At 38.6% G+C, this 25,222-nt stretch overlaps 1 protein-coding gene across 2 annotated transcripts in view; it reads left to right on the top strand.

Moving 5' to 3' along the window:
* PDGFC (platelet derived growth factor C) overlaps positions 1-25,222 on the top strand; it is a 243,621-nt gene that overhangs the window by 172,615 nt on the left and 45,784 nt on the right. For both annotated transcript variants that reach the window (XM_034771611.1, XM_034771612.1), the window contains exon 3: positions 6,050-6,230. In XM_034771611.1, the coding sequence (XP_034627502.1) occupies positions 6,050-6,230 (181 nt within the window). The remainder of the gene's footprint in view (positions 1-6,049; positions 6,231-25,222) is intronic.

Below are 25,222 nucleotides of genomic sequence, written 5' to 3'. Positions count from 1 at the left end.
TACCCTGTCTTTGGTCTTCCTCTTGCTTCTAATGTATTGATAAAAAGTCTTCTTGTTTCCTTTTATTCCCGTAGCTAGTTTGAGCTCATTTTGTGCCTTTGCCTTTCTAATCTTGCCCCTGCATTCCTGTGTTGTTTGCCTATATTCATCCTTTGTAATCTGTCCTAGTTTCCATTTTTTATATGACTCCTTTTTATTTTTTAGATCGTGCAAGATCTCGTGGTTAAGCCAAGGTGGTCTTTTGCCACATTTTCTATCTTTCCTAACCAGCGGAATAGCTTGCTTTTGGACCCTTAATAGTGTCCCTTTGAAAAACTGCCAACTCTCCTCAGTTGTTTTTCCCCTCAGTCTTGATTCCCATGGGACCTTACCTATCAGCTCTCTGAGCTTCCCAAAATCTGCCTTCCTGAAATCCATTGTCTCTATTTTGCTGTTCTCCCTTCTACCCTTCCTTAGAATTGCAAACTCTATGATTTCATGATCACTTTCACCCAGGCTGCCTTCTACTTTCAAATTCTCAACGAGTTCCTCCCTATTTGTTAAAATCAAGTCTAGAACAGCTTCCCCCCTCATAGCTTTTTCAACCTTCTGAAATAAAAAGTTGTCTCCAATGCAGTCCAAGAATTTGTTGGATAGTCTGTGCCCCGCTGTGTTATTTTCCCAACATATATCCGGATAGTTGAAGTCCCCCATCACCACCAAATCTTGGGCTTTGGATGATTTTGTTAGTTGCTTGAAAAAAGCCTCATCCACCTCTTCCACCTGGTTAGGTGGTCTGTAGTAGACTCCTAGCATGACATCTCCCTTGTTTTTTGCCCCTTTTAGCCTAACCCAGAGACTCTCAACACTTCCGTCTCCTATGTCCATCTCTACCTCAGTCCAAGTGTGTACATTTTTAATATATAAGGCAACACCTCCTCCCTTTTTCCCCTGTCTATCCTTCCTGAGCAAGCTCTACCCATCCACACCAACATTCCAATCATGTGTATTATCCCACCAAGTTTCAGTGATGCCAACAATGTCATAGTTGTATTTATTTATTAGCACTTCCAGTTCTTCCTGCTTATTCCCCATACTTCTCGCATTTGTATATAGGCATCTAAGATACTGGTTTGATCTTTCCTTCCAGTTTTGTCCTGACCCTCCTTTCTCTCTGCCAATATAGCCCACACTCCCTCTCGTTTCCAACCCGTCTCCCCGGTCTCCATGTTCCCCACTTACCTGTGGGCTTTGCTCACCTGTCCCCGTCGAACCTAATGTAGACAGACATTAAATTAATCTCACCCACTGTCCCAAGTAAAGCAGGCCAAAAACTGACTTTCCCATCCCATTGCAAAAATAAAAAATAGTTCCAAAATGTAACAAATAAATAAAAATTAAAAACAAGATGAAATTTCCTATGGAATGGGATTTCCAAAATTTTGTTTAGCAACAGTCAAAATGACACTTCCTTTTCACCTTTTTGAAATATTTCCTGGCAACCAAGGTGCCATCAGAAACCTAACGGATGTTGATCAGAATTTGTTGAAATAGTCACATTCCCACAGAGCTATCAATGTTGATGAATCAGCATTTTCCAAAGGCAAAATGTTCCATCAGAAATTTTTCATCCAGCTCTAGTCCCTAACAATCTTCTCTAAAGAGAGGTAGAGCAAATATATTGACACAGGGATCAAGCAAATAACTATACAAGTGGGAGGTTCTTACCAATTTCCTATTCTTCCATAAAAGAACAATTCTGTATTCTAACTAATAATTGAGGGAGGGAGTAATATTACACCTCACCAAAGCAAAGGCATTTTTATTAAGTAAATATTAATTTATAAAACATACATGCACACACAGAAGAACAGAAAGAGTCAAGTTCTCTGATACAGTGAATTATAGTAACTATGGGTTTCTGTTTATAGATTCATTGATTTATTTTTTGAAATTACTAGAGGCAGGGGGAAGATGCAGAAACGTCTTGAAGCTGCAGGCCCAGGTAATCAACATGTTATATATTTAGCAAATGACAATGCAAACCACAGAAAAATACAGAGAGGAGGGGAAAATACATTCCCCAGGAAAAATACATTTCCTGGCTAGAAAGACCTTGAAATTTAGAGAGCAATTTTCATTGCTTATTTGTTCATTACAAATAAATAGCCCCTTGCATAAATAATCTGTTAATTCAGTCCACTGTCCCAGGAACATATACCAAAAATAAGTGGCATATGCATGCCACCACAGAAATAGGAGAAAGAAAAATGGGCTGATCATGACTAAAAAGGCCACCTCGCTTCCTGAATAAACCGCCCTGTAGTCCAAAATCTGACTGTTTGTATAATATACTGAAAACGTAAAGCGCTATATTAATGCTATAATTCATTATAGTACTGAAGACGGTGCAGTCTCAAGCTAGGTTTTATATAGCAGAAGAAAAACTGGAAAGGTATTTTATTTAAAGGCAAACAATTATTTAGTGTATAAATCATCTTTGTAACTTCATTGGAAAATGTGAAACCATTTATCTGTTGTCAGTGCCTTCTCAGTTTTGACTAACAAATCTCTATACAGGAAAGTATAGTTTTGGATAGCTGTGGATTTTGCCACTGCTACTGTTCAGCCCTGTCACATGAAGGTTCAGTTTTGCACACCATCCAAGTACAGTTTGGGCCTGTAAACACTAGAGACTCGTAACCATTTTGTTTTGTTATCTTTCACAGCAAGTTTAGGCTCCAGTCAACACGTGCAATGCTAGGAATTTTGAGATGCACATCTGATCTATTTGGCAGGCTCTGACCGAACAGTTGGTTTAGATAACTGACAGGGATAAAGTTAATTGACAGAATTTCAGTATGTCTGGGAAATGTGCTGTTTTTTCTGCTGATGTAGATAGACTTTGTAAAGATTCTCCCCTTTTAATGGTGTAATACCTATTCTGTATAAAAAACTGCCTATTGCTGTGCTCAGCAGCAAGAAACTCATCTTTACAGTTTGTAGATTCCCATATGAGAGCAGAAATTTTGTCTAGAATGCCAGATTTGTTTGTTGAACATAAATCCTCTATAGGTCCCCAGGGAGATGTTAGAAAAAGGGAGTAATCATTATAAACCACTTAGTGCTGTATGTACTGTATCATGTTGCTGTGAGAAAGTTATGTTTAATTGGCTCATAAAATAGATTTAATAAATCCTTTAAATAGTGATTTGGGCAATTGTGCACACTGCAATACAATATTAGTGAGTGCATTATAAGGATTACAGTGTCTCCAGAATGTTCACCTGGGGACATATGGCTTTCCACTTATCAGTGATATTGGGTTTGGTGTTCTTTGTTTTTACTTCTACGTAATCTGTTCTTTTTATATCAAACCGCTTTCAAGTGTTTCAAAGTCAGGCTCAATCAAGTTATCATTAGCGACACATATGCTGAATTAAAAGTAAACCGGTTGCAACAGAAGCTTGTTTTCAAATAACATGTGCAAAGATTGGGAAGACAAGAACTGAATATAAAAGTGAGCCAAAGATGAACCTTCTTATCTGGGCCTATTTTGCATATGAGTCATAATTCTCATTCCTGGCTTTTGTATGCTAGACAGAATCCTTACTTAGTCTCCCATCTAGCTGAGTTATTAGTGTTCATTTAAAAAAGCTCTAGGTTTAAAGCTATGGAATTTGAATTGTGCATTTACCCCTAGGGTGCCAGGAGTCTGGAAGGTGCAATAGAAAGAAGTGCATAAATTATATAGAAGCACTGGTGACTGTAGTATGCCTGACATCCAATACTTTTGAGTCTGAAGTCAATAAACATAACACCTAACAGATTTTTATTCACATTCCATGAAATAGAAGAAATGATGGCTTCTTTCTTTTGTTTTCTAGCTGAAGCAATAAACTACAAAAAGACCCTCTTAAAAACGTATACGCTGCGTTTAAACGGCAAATTAAAACATGTTCTCAAATCCCTGAGGCTGTAGTACTATTACATGCACATTGTGTTCAGACTAACACATGATCATAAAAGGAAAATATTGATGGATGAATTTAAGAATCAAATTGTATAAATGTATGATGCTCATTTGGAAAATCAAATATAATGGTGATAAAGCAATTAGTAGTATATCATGATTTCAATCAAGATTTAAAACTCAAGTACATGACAGTAATATCTTGCAAACACATTTTAATGAGCATGTTCATTTTATTCATTTTTAATTAAGTGGAAAAAATACTGGTCCTTTAAACAGAGATAATAAATGTATGAGCCTGACTTGCACAGACATGCAACACAAGAATTTATTGCCTGCTGTCTAGCTAGGGAACTGGGAATAATTATAGAGAGTAAGTTTACTGAAAAAAAAATACAGAAAACTTTAATGGAAAATTGTTACGAAGTAATGATTTTCACATTAAGCAATGCCTGCCTTATTTAGAAGAGTGTGTGTGTGTTTCTCTTCTTTTTTAAAATCAGAGTATTAGTTACAGTTTTGGGTAGAACTATTTGTTTCTAAGAAAAGAATTGAACTGTATTTATGATTTACCAATTCAGGTTGCTTTGAGAAATGTATTTGGTGTGTTTTCATGTATATATGTGTATGAGAATGTGAGCAATACTAGAAAAATTGAGGGAGAGTAGGAAACTTCCCCAGGCATTTGCAATCACTGTTTTCAAAATCTGAATGATCATTTATTTATATATATATCCATCCATCCCTAATGGTTATAATATAATCTTCCAAAGACACCTTTAAGCTTAAATAGCAGTGCGGCCTCGTATGTCATCAGATGGACAACTCTAGTGCCTCTGTTGTTGCACAGAGATTCCCAAGCTGCAGTAGAGGGAAAACTGACCAGAATTGCCATGTTTTCACTCCTGTTCAGAATCCTGTGAACAGCAATAATTTCCTTTCATGACTGTTTGGGGAAGGTCTGAGAAGCTAGAAACTAGAGGTATTCACTGATGCAGTGTGACTCAAAAACCAAGACTTCAAAAAGGGTCGTGTAAAGGAAGTGCGCACCTTATGTCAGTGAGAAAGTGGTAGAGTAATGGAAACAAACTCCATGAGTGCTCTAACTTATGTTAGGGTCCACTTTGGCCTTCTACTGGTCAAATATCTGGTTTACACGCAGGCGGCTTTAAGCACATTTGTCCCCTTTTACATCTCCCGGGAGTTTCAGCACTGGATTAGCCCTGTGCTCCTTGCACACCTCTCCCTAATAATGTCTGTGCCTCTATTTGAGGGGTGAAATAGAAAGCAGTCTGCTGAGAAGGTTATTCTTAATGACTGTTCCTTGGAGCAGATGATGAGTGGAGTGGATAGGAATGACAAAATACTGGGTTGAGATATACCTTCATTGTTTGTGTTATGTCTTCAAAACTCAATCTCCAGACCATCCATTGTGAGACAGTTGCCCAAAATGCTGGATAATTTTTGGTACATTCTATACTTAGGCCCTATCCAGCAAAGCTCTCAGTGGAACTACACACATGCTTAAAGTTAAGAAAATGCTTAAGAGCTTTGCTGGACTGAAAACTTAATGCCACTTCAAGCCTTTCCAAGCTTTCTTTCCTATCAGAGTACAGGAGGAGAAAGTTGTTAGCTGCAAAAGAAGCCATTGAACATTGGTCATCAGCAAAATACTACTACTACTGCTACTAAATATAGCACATACCAATTACTGTATCACACTTAAAATATTTCAAAATTATGTTATTTCTCTTTTATGATTATTTTCTTCCTCTCTATCCCATATATTGTACTTATTTTCCATATAAGAAACAAACATTTGTTACTAAGAGGTTTTGTTCAAAATGCTAACTCTTGTTCTAACTTTTTTTTTTTTTTTTAACTCCACTGAATGACTTTATTATGTGTTTAAGCCAATAGCAACTTGGATGAAGAACCTAGGATTAAAATTACTGGCTTCAATGACATACTTTCAGCATGAAAAGAGACATTTGTTGTTGGGTTTTTTTAAATGAAATGTGACTATGTTGAGTAAATCATGAGAATTCTGTAGGAAATACATCAGTCAATAAATGTTTGATTTTCTTTTTCTTTCAGGTACGACTTTGTAGAAGTTGAAGAGCCGAGTGATGGCACTATTTTAGGGCGCTGGTGTGGTTCCAGTACTGTGCCAAGCAAACAAATCTCCAAAGGAAACCAGATCAGGATAAGATTTGTATCTGATGAATATTTTTCTTCTGAACCTGGATTCTGCATCCATTATACTCTCCTCATGCCAGTAAGTAACATCATTTCAGGACCAAGAGGTATCAGGAAAACAAAATGTTAACAATACTACTTCTCAGGAGAGTGGCTTGATAGTTTAGGGTTAGTTACTAATTGTTATCTTTCATTATTATCACAATTATTATTCTTAAGTCTGTCTTCCAGGACCATAAATTTTATTTCCGTAATATAACTACCCAAATGTTCTTGTGGTTAGCATGGATGGCTTTGGATTGGGAAGTTGTGGGCTCAGTTGTTCATGTAGAAACTTTAGAAAAACTCTTGCATTACTAACGCAGTACAGTAAAAAAGACATTTTTTTCTAGTTTTGGGAAGAGTTCAGCCATCATAAAGAATGAGTTTCTTGTCTGCTGGAAAACAACATTTCAAAACTACATGGTTTTTTTTTTTTTATCCAGTTCCTCATAGCTTATTCTGTGTGTTTTATCTCCTAATTACCCTTACTGGGCATATTGGCTAAAACTCATTATTGAAGAAAAAAACATATTGGGTCAAAGTAATCCATAATGTAATAACTCATATTGTAACTCCGTTGGCTTGAAGCATAAAACTAACTTGAGTGGCATTGCACCAAAAATGCATTTGGCTCATTCACTTGAGTTTTCTTGCCATTTTCCCATAATTTGGGTTTTGGGGGAAGAGGGGCGCACAATCCTGATAGTGGCCTCAAAGTGCTACTGCAATACAAATAATAATAATGATATTTGTAAAGTGCTTTGGATACTTAGATGTAAGGAACTAAATAATTGCAAATTATTAACGAAAATGTGAAACGTTAGGGTTTTTTTCACCTGCAGTGGTTACTAAAAGACCATACATTTGCCACCTCTATATGTAACAAATTGGTTTGCTAGCTTCTTAATAGATCTGTTACATAATCACAGTGAATCCTGAAACTAGCTCATTGTCAAATGTTCATATGAACCCAAAATTCAGTTCAGTTTGTGAACCTAGCCATGCTTTACAGTTTCAGACAGCTGAGTTAAAGGGAGTGGAACATGTATAAGTGAGGGCAAAATTTGACCAAGTATATTCAATTTTAGAAAATGGTAACATAAAATCCAAAAATAGGTGGGTTTTTGGGGGCAACTGTCTAGTTTTTTTCATTTTCTCCCTGACACATGTAACAGGTGGGAAGTAATATTATATATGATTTGTGTGTAATCCAAAACCCATCTGAAATTTGTGGAATGGTTTAAATAAACACATTCATAAGTTCCAGAATTCCTTTATCTTTACATTTATGCCATTCGTACAAAACAGATGCTGTAGTAAGAGCTGATTATACTTACTTGAACTGAGAGAGGTGAATTTATATTATCTTCCTCATAATTTGATGAAGAGTAAGTTGGTTAGCATCAGCCATTTTTCTGATGGACAAGAATGTAATAAAAACATTAGAATGTTGTTTCTGCCCTAGTAGCTTCTCCCTCCAATCATTTATATAAGACCATAAGAACGGCCATACTGGGTCAGACCAACAGTCCATCTAGTCCAGTATCGTGGCTTCTGACAGTGGCCAATGCCAGGTATCCCAGAGAGAATGAACAGAACAGGTAATCATCAAGTGATCCATCCCCTGTTGCCCATTCCCAGCTTCTTGCAAACAGAGGCTAGGGACACCATCCTCGCCTATCCTGACTAATAGCCATTGATGGAGCTATCCTCTACTCTCTATATTATTATCCAGTCTGTCAAAAAGTCTTGAATTCAAGAGGTTTGTCCCATTGAGAGGTTCAAGTGAATTAAATTTTTGAAGAACAAATGCTGAATAAATGAGTTCAAAATGGGCATGTTACATGAGTGGTAAAGACACTATTAGGTTATCCAGATTATTCAAAGCAAGTGATGTTAAAACCTTTTCTCCATATCAGACTGTTATATATTCTGTATATGCCATTCCATAGAGAAATCTCACTTTTCTTATGCTTTTATAAAGCTCCCTTTTCTAGCTCTGCAGGATCATGAGATCAGTCAACTCTAAGGTTGTATTATTTGTCTGTATAGAAACTCTGTAATTATGATTGACTTTTACCCATTCTGGGCTTGAAGCAGATGTAATTTTGGAGGTAAGAAGCAACAGAGAGTCCTGTGGCACCTTTAAGACTAACAGAAGTATTGGAGCATAAGCTTTCGTGGGTGAATGCCCACTTCATCAGATGCAAGTGATGAAGTGGGCATTCACCCACGAAAGTTTGTGCTCCAATACGTCTCTTAGTCTTAAAGGTGCCACAGGACCCTGTGTTGCTTTTTACAGATTCAGACTAACATGGCTACCCCTCTGATATTTGGAGGTAAGGTTTCACATTCAGAAGTAGAGGGAGGAAATCTTTCTTTGTAAGGTTAAGTTAAAACAATGGCAGATGTTTGAAGATTTGAAGAGATTTGGAATGTGAGGATATGTTTCTGAGAGATGGATTAGTGGGCAAGTGACACATTCATAATTTTCAATTTATCACATACATATGAGGTATGTATACACATAACATATTATACATACAATTTGTATGTACAATATGGTACAAATATACATCATATTAGATATATACACGTAGTAACTGATTTCACTTGCATAGGTATCAGTCAGGAGTATTTCCATTCACATCAGTGGAATTTCACTGGATTAAATTCAGAATCAGATAAAGCACCCTTGATTTAAAAAGAAAATACAAATCAGTGTTTATCTAGTAAACAGTAGAAATGGATACTTGTCTACATAGAGCAGGGTCTACATAGAGCTTTCAGAAGTGGTGTGCCGAGTCTTCATTTATTCACTCTAATTTAAGGTTTTGCATGCCAGTAATACATTTTAACGTTTTTAGAAGGTCTCTTTCTATAAGTCTATAATGTATAACTAAACTATTGTTGTATGTAAAGTAAACAAGGTTTTTAAAATGTTTAAGAAGCATTTAAAATTAAATTAAAATGCAGAGCCCCCCGGACCCGTGGCCAGGGCCCAGGCAGCGTGAGTGCCACTGAAAATCAGCTTTGCGTGCCGCCTTTGGCAGGCATGCCATAGGTTGCCTACCCCTGACATAGAGCAATAAGATGGAGTACGGGGACTATGATTTTTAAAGCACTCTAATGTGTTGTGCATTAATTAGTCCATGTAGACCTTGCTGCTGTGCACTAGGAAACATTACAGAGAGATTATAGTATATACAACTGTAATGCGGAATGTATATAATATACATTCGTCATTACAGTATATACACGAAGAAAGCTCCCATCCCCCAATCTTGATTTTGGACATCTACATACAAGTCAAAAATAGCTAAAAATACCCCCTTCCCCCCCCAAAAAAAAGAGTTAATAACCCTACCCCCCAAACAGAAGCTCTAAGTATAACAGATACCCCTTTTTCAATTCCAAAAGTAATTGTGTGCTTATGTGTTCATTTCTCCCTTTGGAATAGGAAATAATCTTTATACCCCAAATTTTATCATGTAACAAGCTATAAAGTATAATATTTCATATTTCAATATGCAGCCAATGCAACCATCAACTATGTGGCATTGTATATTTCACATTAATCACAAGTGATGAGCTTCAAAACTGAATTTACTTAATCTAAGATACAGATATTGAAAGTTTGGACAAAACTTACTGTCACTAATTTTGCTGTTAACTGTAATTCTGGGGGGGTGGGAGGTTAGTGCTCCTACAATAGAAATATTGTGGGAGGCTCTGCCTCCACATAAACCTGTTACGTGCCCTGGAGGAAAGGGGGGAACATGATGGGAGCGGGACCCAGAGGATCTGGAGTGGCTGCCATGGAGCCTGGGATTAGGGAGCAGAAGCCAGAGTGTCTGGAACAAGCCTGGGAGCAGGTAGGAACCCTGAGACCCTCCTTCCCAGCTTGGAGACCCCCCCTCACTCCCCCTCCTATTCCCCTACCTCTCCCCAATTCCCAGGGACCTTCCACCCCCTCTGTGTAATCCTATATCACACTATACTTCAAAAGAGGTAGAAATCCACATGTCCAAAAATGAAAGATGGTTCTGGTTGTGCAGAAGCAAAAAGGCTAAATGAATGCAGAGTAAAGTAATCAAATGGATGCTGAAAAATAACTGGTCTACTTTTATGTCTTGGTCCTAAACAGTTAACATGTTCCTTCCCCTGCCCCCATTCTGCTGAGGGGAGGGAGGAGGTAGGCCTTGCAGATTAGCAATGAGAGATTGTTTGAGGAGAAATGAAGCAAAACTGAAATAAAGCAGTGCAAGATTGTTTCTGTTGTTGGAGGCCACACACAGTGAGGGGCACAGGACACATTTCAGGTCTCCTAAGGCGGGGGGAATGACTTTGTTTAATTCTGCTGTAATTTATAATAGTTTTTTTTTAACTTTTGTATATTAAATTGCAAACCAACATTTTACATGATGATTTAATATCCAAAGAATGGTGGTAAGCCTGATGATTTTATTTCTCAGACTTAATCAGACAAAAGGAGTTGCAGCAGCTTTGACTTCCTCAGCCATATCATTTTATAGAAAGCTCTTACTCTAGTTCAGACCCTACCCAGTGTAGATGGCAAAGATTCCTTGACCAGATCTAATGATTTTTCTTCAAATACTTGTGTACATAGTACAGAATTCAGACATGTGAAGCTCTTCACTTTTTGAGTATTTACCAGTGGGCCATCCCTTATTTTAGACCTAATTTTATTTCATCTCCTCTGTTTTATACTTGTTCTTCAGAAACTTCATACACTTGTATATATAATTTATACTTGTACATTATTTGTTTTGGAGTCTTATGAAGCAGAGGTGTTGGAAATTGTCTGTACTATAGAAACTAACTTGGTATCATTTTAAGCTTCCTAACTTTTTTTTTTAAATGCCCATCATTTTGAGTCATTCTTCCATGTTGCGTCCAATTGTTTTGAGTCTTTGCTTCACAGAGAGGTACATTACGCACTAAGGATTACTTAATGATGATTTTGCAATTCAGCTTTTTTGGTGTGTAAAGGGGGAAAAAATGTTGCCAAAGAAATGATTTCCAGTAATCTTCAAGTATATTGTGAAAACCTATTCCACTTCTTCCCCTCCTTCCCCCAATACATTGGTAATTTACATAGTAACTATATACGATTGAAAGAAACCTTATGAACTATTACAATATGTGTCTGGGTAACATTCTTTCTGGTGACTTGTTTAGTTTCAATTATGTCAGTTACAACTTTGGTGTAGAGAGTTTGATGTAATAAAATCTATTGTTACTTGGGGGAGCAAGTGAATGGGACACTTGATGCCTCAGGTGCCATTAAGGAATGCATGACTGATTGCCAAAGTAGTTATTATTATTCAGGGGATTGAGAACAAAGCTGCTCCAGTTGAAGCTCGGGGTGACTATATCCCCCATCTTTCTTGGCACATGGTAGCATGTCATTGAAGATCATGCCAATTTTTTTTTTGCAAGAAATATACTTACCCTCTTGTATACAAATTGAGATGGAAATGGAAATCCAAGAATCTTCTGAAAGATCACCTTAGTTTTAAAGGTAATTTGTCAGATGCTTTAGCTTTGGTTGTAATAGATGGGAATCCTGGTGCAACAGGTGAAGAACACAGAGTGCACCATGATCACTCTGAGAGCCAAAATCAAGCTGGAGAAGACCCTGAAGGATGCCATCCGCTGCCAACATGTGGAAAACCTGAAACAGAAGCTGGACCAGGGCAAGGCCTTCGAGATGACGTGCAAGTGGGACGCCAGCAACCACTTCCTCCCCGATGGCAGCTTCACCCAATTTGCCGACTGGAGGTTCATCGACCGGGCCCGGTTCAACTGCGTCCCGCTGAATGTAGCCATCAGTCATGGAAATTGGGACAAGCAATGCAGGCAGTGCGGCTATGCCAACAAGACACTACCCCATGTCTTGTGTAGCTGCAAACCCCATTCTAGAGCCTGGCAGCTGCGATACAATGCCATCCAAGATCTCCTGGTCAGAGCCATCCTGCCACCTGTGGGGAAGATTGCCGTGAACTCCGCCATCCCCGGAACCGACAGCCAACTGCGACCGAACATTGCCATCACCAATGAGGAGCGGAAGAAGATCATCATAGTGGACATCACAGTGCCCTTCGAAAATAGGACCTCGGCTTTCCAAGACACCCGAACTCAAAAGCTAGAGAAATATGCCCCTCTGGTCAACACCGAGAGCTAGGGGCTACGAGATCCAAATTCACACGCTAATCGTCGGATCCCTGGGAGCATGGGACCCCGGTAACGAGCGAGTGCTGAGAGAATGTAGAGTCCATCAATGCTATGCTCGGCTGATGCGGCAACTCCTGGTGTCGGACACCATCAGGTGGTCGAGGGACATCTACATAGAACACATTACGGAACATTGGCAATATCAGAAGGAATGAACTGGAGTGCCAATGAGAAGCGCAGTCAGGAAAGTAACTAAAATACTTTCCTGGTGGACTGTTTTTTCTCTAAATGGGCAACCTATCTGAAATTCTCAATTACTAAGGGACAGTCGTCACTCATTGATATATTTTGCTTTCCGCCACCAACTCTCTATATAACTTTTTTCATGAGTAATGTATCTGAATGCATGGATGCTAATATCTAAACTGTAGTCTTAAATTCATTTACCTAAATTTGGGTTATTGCTGATTATGCAGTATATGTATCTTATGACTTTAAAAACAAACTTTGTATTGTGGGGATAATCTAAGCACTATACCCAGATGTACAAACACTCTTTTCTCAACCTATGTATTATATAATTTTTTTAACATTAGCTTTAATAAATTTTTTAAGTGTGTACTATTGACGTAAGAGAAGGAGAGGCCATTGGAGTAGAAATTTACAGAGATCTTCTGTTTAGAACTATTTAGTCACTTTTTACTGTATTCCCTCCAGTTCAGCAAAGCTGTGGAACATCAAAGACTTGTTTCACCCCATTTAGCTTATATTAAATGTGTGTTAGTTTGGTTTGCTCGGTGGTTTTTGTTGTGTCTTTATGTAAGAACATTTTTGTCCCCCCCAACCCCCACAACCCTAAAAAATCAAAAACTGAAACAATGAGGATAAGAGGGAGGGGAACTTTGCAGCAACCAGAGATAATGAAGGCTCTTATCCTGCAAAGGACATCTGATGGGCAATCCTTTGCTCCAAGTCAGAGCCCACCCGGGGGTGAAATCCTGGCTCCACTGAAGTCAATAGGAGTTTTGCCCTTGACTTTGGTGGGGCCAGGATTTCATCTTAGCTGTTTTGGGATGTTAATTCTCATAAACCCTGATGGGAAAAGACCATTAAAGCCAAATCTTGTTTCCCTGAGTTCTCAGAAGAAAAGGATGAATATACTTCTCTTAATAACTGCTCCACTAAATAAATGTTTTTAGATGATCTGCCAAATTTACCAGGTTTCTTACCATCATGCTAAACTTGGAATATACTTAGTTTACTCAGCACTGGAGTGTCTCTCTTCTTCTTTTAAATCGGTCTGTAAAAGCATTTTGACAGAAGCTCATACGGAAAATCATTTTAAAAAATAAAAGGAAAAGAAAAAAACTTTGTGACCTTAATGTGAAAGTACTTAATGATTACTTGGGTGGAGTTTAGTGTTTGTAGAAAAAATAGTTGTTGTTTTTTTTGCCAAGTATTTTTGCCTAATTTTATCAGTTCATCATATGCATGTCACAGGGATCTGAGACCTGTTTAAGATTTTGTGTTATCCTTTTTATCCCACTCTTTATTCCAGTGTAACAGAATATATGTCATTGCCTAGAAATCAATGATTTTTTTAAAAATGAGGAAAACATTTAATTGTTGCATAACATATTCCATGTGGCCACCCCTAATATTTCAGAGGAAAGAGATAAAAGCAAAGCAAAACAGAACAAACCCTGCCAGAAAACATGCAAGCAATGGAAAAATCCCTTCCTGACCTCTGCCAGTGGCTGGTTGAACCCCTGAAGCATGAATTTTTGGAACATAAGACATAAACCAGAAGTGAGTCCCAGGGCGGTTTAACTCTGTTCCCTAACAATAATAATGAGAACAACCTCCAAAAATCATCTAATTTCTGGGGACAACCCCACCACATGTGCAAGCATGTACCCCTTTCCTCACAACCCCGCCAACAGACTGTCTTCCTACCAGCAAAAATACAATGGATATTAACTGGAGTTAAATGCCATCTAAACAATAATTTATAAATTAAATAAAATATTTCTGAGCTATATACATTGAAGATGTATATCCCCTTTCCCATTTAGAGACCCACTCATTCAGATGAATTTTTTTGTCCAAATCCCTCTTCCATTTTCCTGTCTGGGTTGTTTTCTTACCAACATCTTTTCAATGAAAATTGTATATACAAACTGAAGCTTTTGTTCCAGCTTGCTCCTGCATTACCTCCTCGATGGACAGAAGGTCTCCCTTTACCAGGTCTATCTTTACAAGAGCTGCCTTATATCCAGATTTCACAATGAAATATTTGACTTGTAAATATTAAAAATATGGGATCTTTTATTTACATTGGTACATACTACTTGGTATGATTTCAAATCAGGATCAGCTGTCCAAATTGAGTAATCTCAGCTTTTATCCACAATAAATAGTAATTTTGATATTTCCTGGGGATCAATTCCTAATTCTTAATGAAAGTATTTAAGGGTTGAGGGCCCCAACAATGGGAATTAAAAAAAAAAAAAGGTCAAAAGCTGCTTAAGTGGTCTGGATGAATGGGTGATTGCTTGCTTGATTTTTAAAATTGGTGACTTGCATTACTTGTTACCCAAGAGTTATTATGAATAACTATTTCGGTTCCAGTCCTGTTTGGGTAATAATAAATAAAAATAATTAATGGAGATATCTCATCTCCTAGAGCTGGAAGGGACCTTAAAAGGTCATTGAGTCCAGACCCCTGCCTTCACTAGCAAGACCAAGTACTGATTTTGCCCCACATCCCCAAGTGGCCCCCTCAAGGATTGAACTCACAACCCTGGGTTTAGCAGGCCAATGCTCAAACCACTGAGCTATCCCTCCCTCCAATAATAATCTGTTATTAACTCAGTTGATCACATCTTTTAATTGTGATGCATAATAATAATAAGTCATGTTAGGGACAGTTAGTCTTCCACACTTTGTAGGCTTATACAGAACTTTAGAACTCACCCTTTGTCTTTTGTTTCCATGTAAATTTTAATACCACATTCTGTCATGTTTGTAATGTCATGTCAGTGATATCAACAGGGATGCACTCAAACAAAAATAACAACTTTGGAAGGATATTCATCTTTACTGAGGCTACCCTACCTAGCCAAGAAATTTCATATTTATTCTATTCCTGCAAGTCTCTTATTATTTTATTCCACATTGGAGGGTAATTTGCCTTTAAGAGATTTTTTTTCTCTACAATATTAATTCCTAAACATTGACCTTTTAGGGGATATAACTTCCTAAAATGTCTTGCCGAAATTCCAATATCAATTCTTCTGTAATTTTTAACAAGGATTTAGATCCTACAAATGTAAGAAGACATCGTCATCATACAAAACTATTGTGTGTTTCAATCCAGAAGGTGTTTTGATGCCCTTTACCAAGGAGACTTTTCTCACATTTGCTGCAAATGGCTCCGTTACCAAAACAAACAGGGGGATAACCCTATCTTCTACTCCTAGCCAAATTAAAAGAAGGGGATTGATGATGCACCATTAACCCAAGCAGACTCTTGAGGATGAGTACACAGGGCCAAGTTGCCCCTATAAAACTGATTTCCAAAGCCAAACCTTACCAAAATCTGTCTGAGGTTCTCCCTCTCCAGCTGGGTTGAAGGTTTTCTAGGCATCTAAAGAAGAAGCATGCAGCAATAATTGCTAGAATTAACATTATAAATCAAATTCAGAGTTTTTCTGATAATATCAGATTGAAGAGGGTAAGCAAATTTGGGCAAGATGATGCTCAATCTGTTTGCTAGCACCTTGGCATTAATTAATTAAAGTAGGTCTATATGATGCACAATTGGTAAGATATTTTCCTTCTTTAGGAATGACCACAGTTTTTGTCTCTTCCTGTGAACCTGGAATCTTGTTCCCCTGTGATATATCATGAAACAATTCAGTTAAAAAAAAGGGACCAACACTTACTTTAGAGCTCTATAATACTCTGCAGAAAACCCATAGGCACCTTGAGCTTTACTCGATTTTAAAGTCTTAATTACAATTTTGACTTCCTCAGCAGCAATTTGCCTATTAAGAGCTGACACATCATCTTCTGAGAGCTATTCAGGGATTGGATTTTCTGAACCATACAAAGTATGGAAAAAGTTAGCAAATGTTTCAGAGATCTGTTTGATGCCAATTAGTAAATCTCCCTTTTTATTTTTAATCAAAGGGATGGCTGAATTATCCTGTTACTTTTTTAACTTTTTTCAACTTTATTGCCCTTTTCATAATATTTTTGTTTAATATATCTGTTTGCTCAGCCTTACCTGTTTGTAACAGGTTAATATTCCCTCCTCTAATTTATTTTCTTATACTATTTTAGATCCTGTAGATTTATGTCTACCTTCCAAAACAGAAAGTTTTTGAACCAAACTCTCTTCTTCAAGATCTCTCATCTTTTTGAGGTATGATGCTTTATTTATAAGGATCCTCCTCTTTATCACCTTTCCAGCATACCAGAGAACACTTTCATTGATCCTTTCTTTATAGTTTTCATCTATATGTTGCTGAACATTTTCTTCCAGCTCTTGAATTCTAAGGGAGTCATACATGAAAGCTCTGTTCAACTGCCAGGCCTTTTGTTTTTCCACTGAGTTCCAATCTTTTAATCTGATATATGCAGGGGCATGAAAAGACCAATTTATATCTGCCATATATATTTTGACTAAATTAGTCAGGGTCCTAGACACAAAAATCATATAAATCCTGGAATAAGGTCCATGAGGAGGAGAATAATATATATAGTCCCTGACATTCAGATTCAGCTCCCCCTAGGCATGTACCTCTTAGAATAATATCATCTTCACTGAAACATCCTAAATCCCTAAAAAACGAATTAAAAAGAGAAGTTTGCCTCTAACTGGGAGCGTATATCTTGGCTAAGGTGAAAAGTTTACCTCTAAAGGACCCCTTAATTAAAATACATCTGCCCTCTACAGTGTGTGCTGAAACAATAAAAGGGAAGTGTTTAGCAAAGAGTGTTGTCACCACTCTTCTGTTAGATTGCTTTGGAGAGACATATGGTATCTGTATCCAAGAAGTGTTCAGGTATTTATACTCATTTTTCTTCAAGCGTGTTTTTTGTAAATAGATTGTTCTAGTAAAACCTTTTCAGTGAGCAGAATATATTTTTCCTTTTTGTTGGACTATTCATCCCCTTCATGTTAACAATCATGATGTTAATAAACTTACCCATGACTACCAGCTCTGCTCTCACCCTGTATACTAATCTTTGTTAAAAGTAGTGAGACCCTCTCCCCCAGCCAGATGCCAGGGCTCCATTATATTTGTGATTCTTCTGTAAGTAAAATTTTTTATAGTGTTCCCATCAAACACACAGTCATTTTAAAACTCACACATATGTTGCTTTTCCTTTTGTAATGCCTATATTGTTGTACCCTGATCCTGAGTCTGATTTACCATAAACTTTTAAATTCTGGGCCCTAACATTTTTATATTAATGTAATCTTTTCTATTAAAGCAGCCAACAATATTTAACATCTGTTCCCTGAGCCCCTGTTTTCCTCCTCCACCCTCCCTGGGCATTCCCCCATTGTCACCTGGTCCCCTCTAACTATGAGAGCCCAGACTTTCCTTACTTCCTCCACAGGCTTATTAATTCCCTGCTCAAAGAAGGGTTTATTTTTCTTTTCTTTTTTTAAACATATATTCTTAAGAACTAAGTCTTATTTAATCGGGCCAAACACCTTTATAACGTTGGATCTTGTGAGATTATTATACCATCTTTGAGTTTACCTATTCTTAAAATATTCTACCAAAGATGACCCTTCAATTAACATAAATTTTTGAATATTTATAATTATTCTAATTCAGTAAGGGAGATCTGGGCCTCCTGCTAGTTTGTTGTTAATTTAATGTTGTGGTTTATATTATAAAATAAATTAACTATGATGTTATATCTACTAAGTATATGTATCCACCTAGAGTAAAATATCCTGGGTGCTATTCAGCCCAGCTTTCATTTCACTATATCCCTTTACCATTATAACCACATGGATATAGAATCTATTATCTATTGTAATGTCTTAGCCCATATACTAATCTTGTTCTTCTGGATCTGGACTGTTTCTTCTGCTTTCATATCTGTCCTGTTGTATCGGTGCATCTTTCTGAGCTGTTCAGGCTCTCTTTGATCTCCTTGATTTCCAGTGATTTCTTGGTGATCTGTAGAACCAATGTCTTTAATCCCATTCATATTTTTTGGATCTAATTTGCCCATTCCCATGTCCATAAGTACCTGTTTCCCTTCTTTTGGATCTGAAATAGACATATATCTGTCCTTCCATTTAAAGGATTGTCTAAATGGGAATGCCCCTTTGTATCTTATGTTCTTTCTAAGAATTGTGGTCACCTGGTATAGTTCCTTTTGCTTTCTCAGGGTTGAGGATGCCAGATCTGGGAAAATTTGTATGTACTGGTTAAGAATCATCATTGGTCCAGCTCCTCTTCCTCATTATCCTCTGTGTTTTATCCTTGTCTTGATAGTAGTTGGACAGTCATGTCTCTTGGTCTGGAGCCTGCTTGGGGGCCTGAGGAAAAGAGATCTGCTCTCTCAATATGAATGCGATCTTTACTGGCCACTTTTAATATGTCATGGAAAATATCATCTAATGTGTCCAGCAGATTTCTCAATTCAGTCTCCTCTGGAATACCTCTCATCCTTATGTTATTCCTGCAGTCTCCATTTTCTGTGTCCTCCAGCTTTAATTCTATTTCTTTTTCTCTCTTTCAATTTCGATTTTTTTCATCGCTACTAGTAATGCTGTTCGATTGCTCAGCTAATCCTGTTTCCAATTTGATATTTTCCCATTAATCTAATCAATTTTTAGGGTGCGTTAGGATTTGCAAAGGCTGGATCAAGGGGATCCCAGCATCTGTCACTTTAGAGGGCAGCTGGTGTTCAGGGGCTGGTAAAGTAAGCAGAGGTCTGTAAAAACTTCTCTCTCGCTCGCTCACGCTCTCTCTCTCTAACTTCCAATGACACTGGCTGCATGTTGGTCTCTCAGGATATCCCATTCCTAGAAGCAGCCACTCAGGCAGAGCTGACAGAAACTAGCAGGAGGCAGGGCAACTTAGAAGGGAACAACACTTACTCTGCCTGCCCACCACCCCACAAACACCTGAACCAAGTAACTGATAGCCCCCAGCCTCTGAGGAGAAAGACCCGTAGTGCCATGCTCCCGAAATCATTGCTTTCTTCCTTCTTGGGCAAGTGGGGAGAACACGGCTTAGTGCCCTCTCTGCCTTGGCTTGTGAGGAATGAGGGGGAGAGAGCAGGAATACAACATGGAGGATTAAACAATCAGTTTGCTAGCACCTAGAGGATAATAGGATTTGTCAAGATCAAATCATGACAAACCAACCTAGTTTCCTTCTCTGACCAGGTTACTGTTGTTGTGGATGTGGGGAAGCTATAGATGTGATTTATCTTGATTTTACTATAAGGCTTTTGTCAGAGTCCCACATGACAGTCTCATAAGCAAAATAGGGAAATGTGGTCTAGATGAAAAAATTATGAGGTAGGTGCACAACTGGTTGAAAAAGCTTACTTACAGTAGTTATCAGTGGATCACTGTCAAACATGGAGGTGAGATCCTGTAAAGGTCTGTCCTGGTTCCAGTACTATTAATATTTTCATTATATTGATAATAGAGTGGAGAGTATGCTTATAAAATTTGCAGATGACACTAAGGGAAATTTAGGTTAGATATTAGAAAATTTTTCAAACTCTAAGGATAGTTCAGTTTTGGAATAAGTTACTGAGAGACATTGTGGAATCCCCATCACTGCAGGTTTTTAAGAACAGGTTAGACAAGCATCTGTCAGGAACGGTCTAGGTATATTTCTTCTTGCCTCATTGCACGGGGAGAGACAAGTTGGGCTCTCAAGGTTCTTTCCAGCCCTACATTTCAATGTATCTATGAATTGGTGCAATATTTATTTTCTGAAAATGATAAGGCACTGAGAGAAGGGGGGAGACTCTTCTCAAGTCCCTCTACACCTCTCCTCCTTCAACAGGGATAGAGAGAGAAAGATGGAGAAATTTGATTGGGTGTGGAGGGTGAGAAGGGACACCGAAAAAAACCAAGGAAATTCCATAGGGAGAAAGAAAGGGGGGGGGGGGGCGGCAGAAAGGAAGCTGGACTCTATGTGTTGGTGAGGGGAAATTTGGAGCTGACATGAGGGACTGGTGATGTTGTGATGAGGTCAACTTAGAATCAGAGAAGATTAGGGTTGGAAGAGACCTCAGGAGGTCATTTAGTCCAGCCCCTGCTCAAAGCAGGACCAATCCTGATTAAATCATCGCAGCTAGGGCTTTGTCAAGCGAGACCTTGAAAACATCTACAGATGGAGGTTCCACCACCTCCTTAGATAACCCATTCCAGTGCTTCACCACCCTCCTAGTTAAATAGTTTTTTCTAATATCCAACCTAGACCTCCCCCACTGCAACTTGAGACCATTGCTCCTTGTTCTGTCATCTGCCACCACTGAAAACAGCCAAGCTCCATTCTCTTTGGAATTCCCCTTCAAGTAGTTGAAGGCGGCTATCAAATCCCCCCTCACTCTTCTCTTCTGCAGACTAAATAACCCCAGTTCCCTTAGCCTCGCCTCATAAGTCATGTGTCCCAGCCCCTTACTCATTTTCATTGCCCTCCGCTGGACTTTCTCCAATTTGTCTACATCCTTTCTGTAGTGGGGGGCCTAAAACTGGATGCAGTACTTCAAATGTGGTCTCACCAGTGTTGAATAGAGGGGAATAATTACTTCCCTCAATCTGCTGGCAATGCTCCTACTAATGCAGCCCAATATGCTATTGCCTTCTTGGAAATAAGGGCACACTGTTGACTCATATCCTGCTTCTCGTCCACTGTAATCCCCAGGTCCTTTTCTGCAGAACTGCCGCTTAGCCAGTCAGTCCCCAGCCTGTCATGGTGCATGGGATTCTTCCGTCCTAAATGCAGGACTCTGCACTTGTCCTTGTTGAACCTCACCAGATTTATTTTGGCCCAATCCTCCAATTTGTCTAGGTCACTTTGGACCCTTTCTTTACCCTCCAGTTTATCTACCTCTCCCCCCAGCTTAGTGTCATTCGCGAACTTGCTGAGGGTTCAGTCCATCCCATCATCCAGATCATTAATGAAGATGTTAAACAAAACCTGCCCCTGGTCCGACCTCTGGGGCACTCCGCTTGATACCAGCTGCCAACTAGACATCAAGCTGTTGATCATTACCCGTTGAGCCCGACAATCTAGCCAGCTTTCTATCCGCCTTATAGTCCATTCACCCAATCCGTACTTCTTTAACTTGCTGGCAAGAATACTGTGGAAGACCGTATCAAAAGCTGTGCTAAAGTCAAGGTATAACTTGGAGGACTGTGATTGTGAGGGGTGGAAATGTTTAGGGTGTTTCATATAATATCCAGTGTTTCAATCACCTGTTTCTGTGCCACAGCAGGGAATATGAAAAGTCCCCTTTACAAATTCATTATATACCACTTACTCTTAGGCTTGTTGCTCCCTTTTATTTGAAATGTTTTCAAGAGAAATTAAGGGTAGATAGAAAATTCCAAATTTTGAAAATATCTTCCTTTTCCTTGACTCTTACACATTCAAAAACCTTCTAAAAACTTTGAGCTCTGAAGATGTGTTTAGTGATCTGACTGCCATATATGTATATCACCTCAAGTAAATTTTTTTTTTTTTTTTTGGTAATTTCTAAAGGAACAATATTTCACCATTTTTTGTGAAAAGTTCAAGAGATCAAATCCTATACAGTCCTAGGAAACTGAGAACCATGCAGATCAGGTCTATATTAATGGAAAAAAGAAAAATGCTATGCATGTATATAAGGAAAGTGCTTTGGGGAATTGAAAAGAATTGGTTGGATAGCCATCTGAATTAACACAGTCATTAGTCTTGGTATTATCCCTGCCATACAGCTTGATTTTATTGATATATAGTTTACACCTACTATGTTATTAAGGGCAGGGAATGCAGACCAGGGATCTTAAAGTAATTTTCAGTCCTGGGGTTTTAGCATTGCCAGTCATGTGATTTTTCTGGGAGCCTTTCTTTAAATTTAAAGGAGAGTTTCTGAGTACTCTAAATAAGTTATAAAAATGTTGAAGTATTTCAAAAAAATGTACTGGATTAGCTCTGAGATTGCATTCACTAATCAGACAGTAGAGATTAGACCTCAAAATTTTAAAATATGGATACCTAAAATCAAGTTCCTGAGTGCAAATGTGGGCATCTAAATAAGTGGCCTGATTTTAAAATGTTTATCTTCACAAATAAATTGTTCCTCTCATGATGCCCTAGAAATATAATCTCTAACATTTATTTTTTAGTATTTTTGTTTAATTAATTAAATGTCTTGGCAAAATGCTGTTTCTTTATTTACAGTTTTTAAATATCCCAAGATTGAAGAAATAAGACATGCACTACCTAAAAAGTTTTCGGAATTGTATGTTGTAATTAAATATATCATTATTTGCATTTTATGATTGACTGTGCATGTGAAGGACATTTCAAATTTTCAAGTATTTAACATAGTGAAAGAAACAGTTCCTATTTTTCCAAATGGTAAAACGCTTTCCTAGAATATTTGGGGATTTTCTTTTCTTTTTTTAAATTACATTTATGCAAATATGGTTAACTACAGCTGATTAGTATGCAGTGTTGTTGTAGCTGTGTTGCTACCTTATCTTTCTTACAGCTGATTAGAGGAAGGCAGCTAAAAATACTGGTCTTTTTTTAAACAATTTGTTGTTTTCTGCTTGCACACAAGACAAACCTTCTCTGAACTGATCTTTAGGGTTGATATTGTCTCTTCTTTCAAAGCTGTCCTTAAGACCAATTTCTGCTAGAATGTGTGTTTTTAAAAAATCACCAAATTAATTATGGCCATGTTGAGGGGGAGATGGGGCTAGTTGACCATTTATCAATTTGTAATGATACAATAAATTCTGTGTGTGTGTTTATGTAAATATAGGCAGAGCTGGAGCACCAACTATAAGGTTGGTGAACACTTCCCATTATGTTTTGAATTGCTTATGACTTTGCCAACTATTAACATTTCATGCTGACATTTGCTATCCTGAGTATCTGCCTGAGGCTTAGGAAAACTTCAGCCAGAATCAATGGGGAAAATGTTATTTTGCCTATATTATGAAATTGTGGCAACCTTTTCTTTAAGAAGCTCTAGAACCTCCATGCTTTGGAGTAGGGACTTAAAATTTGGCAAGGGGTGGCCTTTGCATCAGGGATGTGGTTTTTGCTGTTCTGTAAATATCCACCCAAATTTGGCCAAGTTATAAGCCTTTGAAAAATATCATACATATGTAGAGACTTGCTAGTGGTTCCCATCTAAAATCTCTGGAGATTCCATCTGCACAGTGCATGTTTCAGCCCAGGGCTGAGCAGGACTGTCCCTGCAATTGCTGCTCTAGGCTGGCTCTAGGCACTGGTACTGAGAGCAGTGAGTTTGTGTCTCCTGTGTTCTCTGTCCCCTGCTGGGCCCTGGCAACATGGAGGAAGAAGGTGCCTGAATTGAATGCAGAGAGGCTAAGAGCCAGATCAGCTGGGCGGGATGAGGAGGTAGATTTGGGAAAAAATGCCTTGAGGGTGGTGGAAATTGGGATGGGAGGTAGGGGGGTAGAGGGAAACTGGGACTCTGAATTGGGGTAAGGGAAACTGTGATTGGGAGCCAGAGGAGATTGAGTTGTTGGGCAAGGTGACTCAGAATGGGGTGAGAAGAGACTGGGACTGACTGGGAAAGGGGGACTGGGAGCTAGAGTGGGAACCTGGGAAACTGGGATCCTTTGGGAATAGACTCAAATTTGGATGAGGAGTGAGCAGGGAAGGAGACTGGGACTGAATGGCAAGGATACAGTGGTAGAAGAAAGGAGGTTGGACAGATGGATCTGACAAGGTGCATGGGGAGAACAGGGTAGGCAAATACACTGGAACAAGAAGCCAGGAAGGTGAATAGCTATGGTAGGTACCGGGAGATCTGTGGAGGGAGAATGATTGGATAAGGATCCTGGAAAGGGAGATTGGGAGCAAGGGGGGATGGGAAACATGAGTGGGAGATGGCAATTGGAGGCCAGTGGTGAGGGGAGACGGATCAGAAAAGGAGCTAAGAAGGGGAAATTGGAGCTGGCTAGGCAAAGAGAATGGGACTGGAAGTGGGAGGGAGACTGGGACTGGGATGTCTGAAGTGGGAGAGTAGGACTGGCTGGGAAAAGCAGACCAGGATTGTGCTGAGAAGCTTGGGGTGCAGAGACTGGGACTGTCTATGTGAGGAGAATGGGATTGAAACAATGAGCCATGAATTTGGAAGAGAGAGGATTGGGTGAGGGATGGGTTGGAAGGGGATGGGGTATATATGGCACTCTGTACTCCAAACCAATACCCTGGCACCCCCATATGTACCATTGTGATATGATTATAATGTTTTGTACAAAGTATGCCTTGTGAGGCATCATTTTAAAATTCTTGATCTGTTGAATATTAATATCCTGTTGGATTTTGTGATGTTATGAAATTTTGCTACATATGTGTTACTAAAATATGTTGTGAGGTTGGGAACACCCACAATCAACCTTTCAGGTACAACAGTGGAGTAGCCAGACACACTGATGACCCACTAAAGGGAATCCACTTTCCCAACAACCATCCCAGAAGACTTCTCAGAGAGAGCACATAGACAATGGAGGCTGTTTGACCTATGGGGGTGAATCTTCACATCACAAGCATGTTTCTTCCAGCTTGTTGGAAAGAT

This window comes from Trachemys scripta, chromosome 5 (assembly GCF_013100865.1).
Source record: "Trachemys scripta elegans isolate TJP31775 chromosome 5, CAS_Tse_1.0, whole genome shotgun sequence".
In the NCBI taxonomy this organism is placed as follows: domain Eukaryota; kingdom Metazoa; phylum Chordata; order Testudines; family Emydidae; genus Trachemys; species Trachemys scripta.
This window is presented reverse-complemented; position numbering and strand designations above follow the sequence as displayed.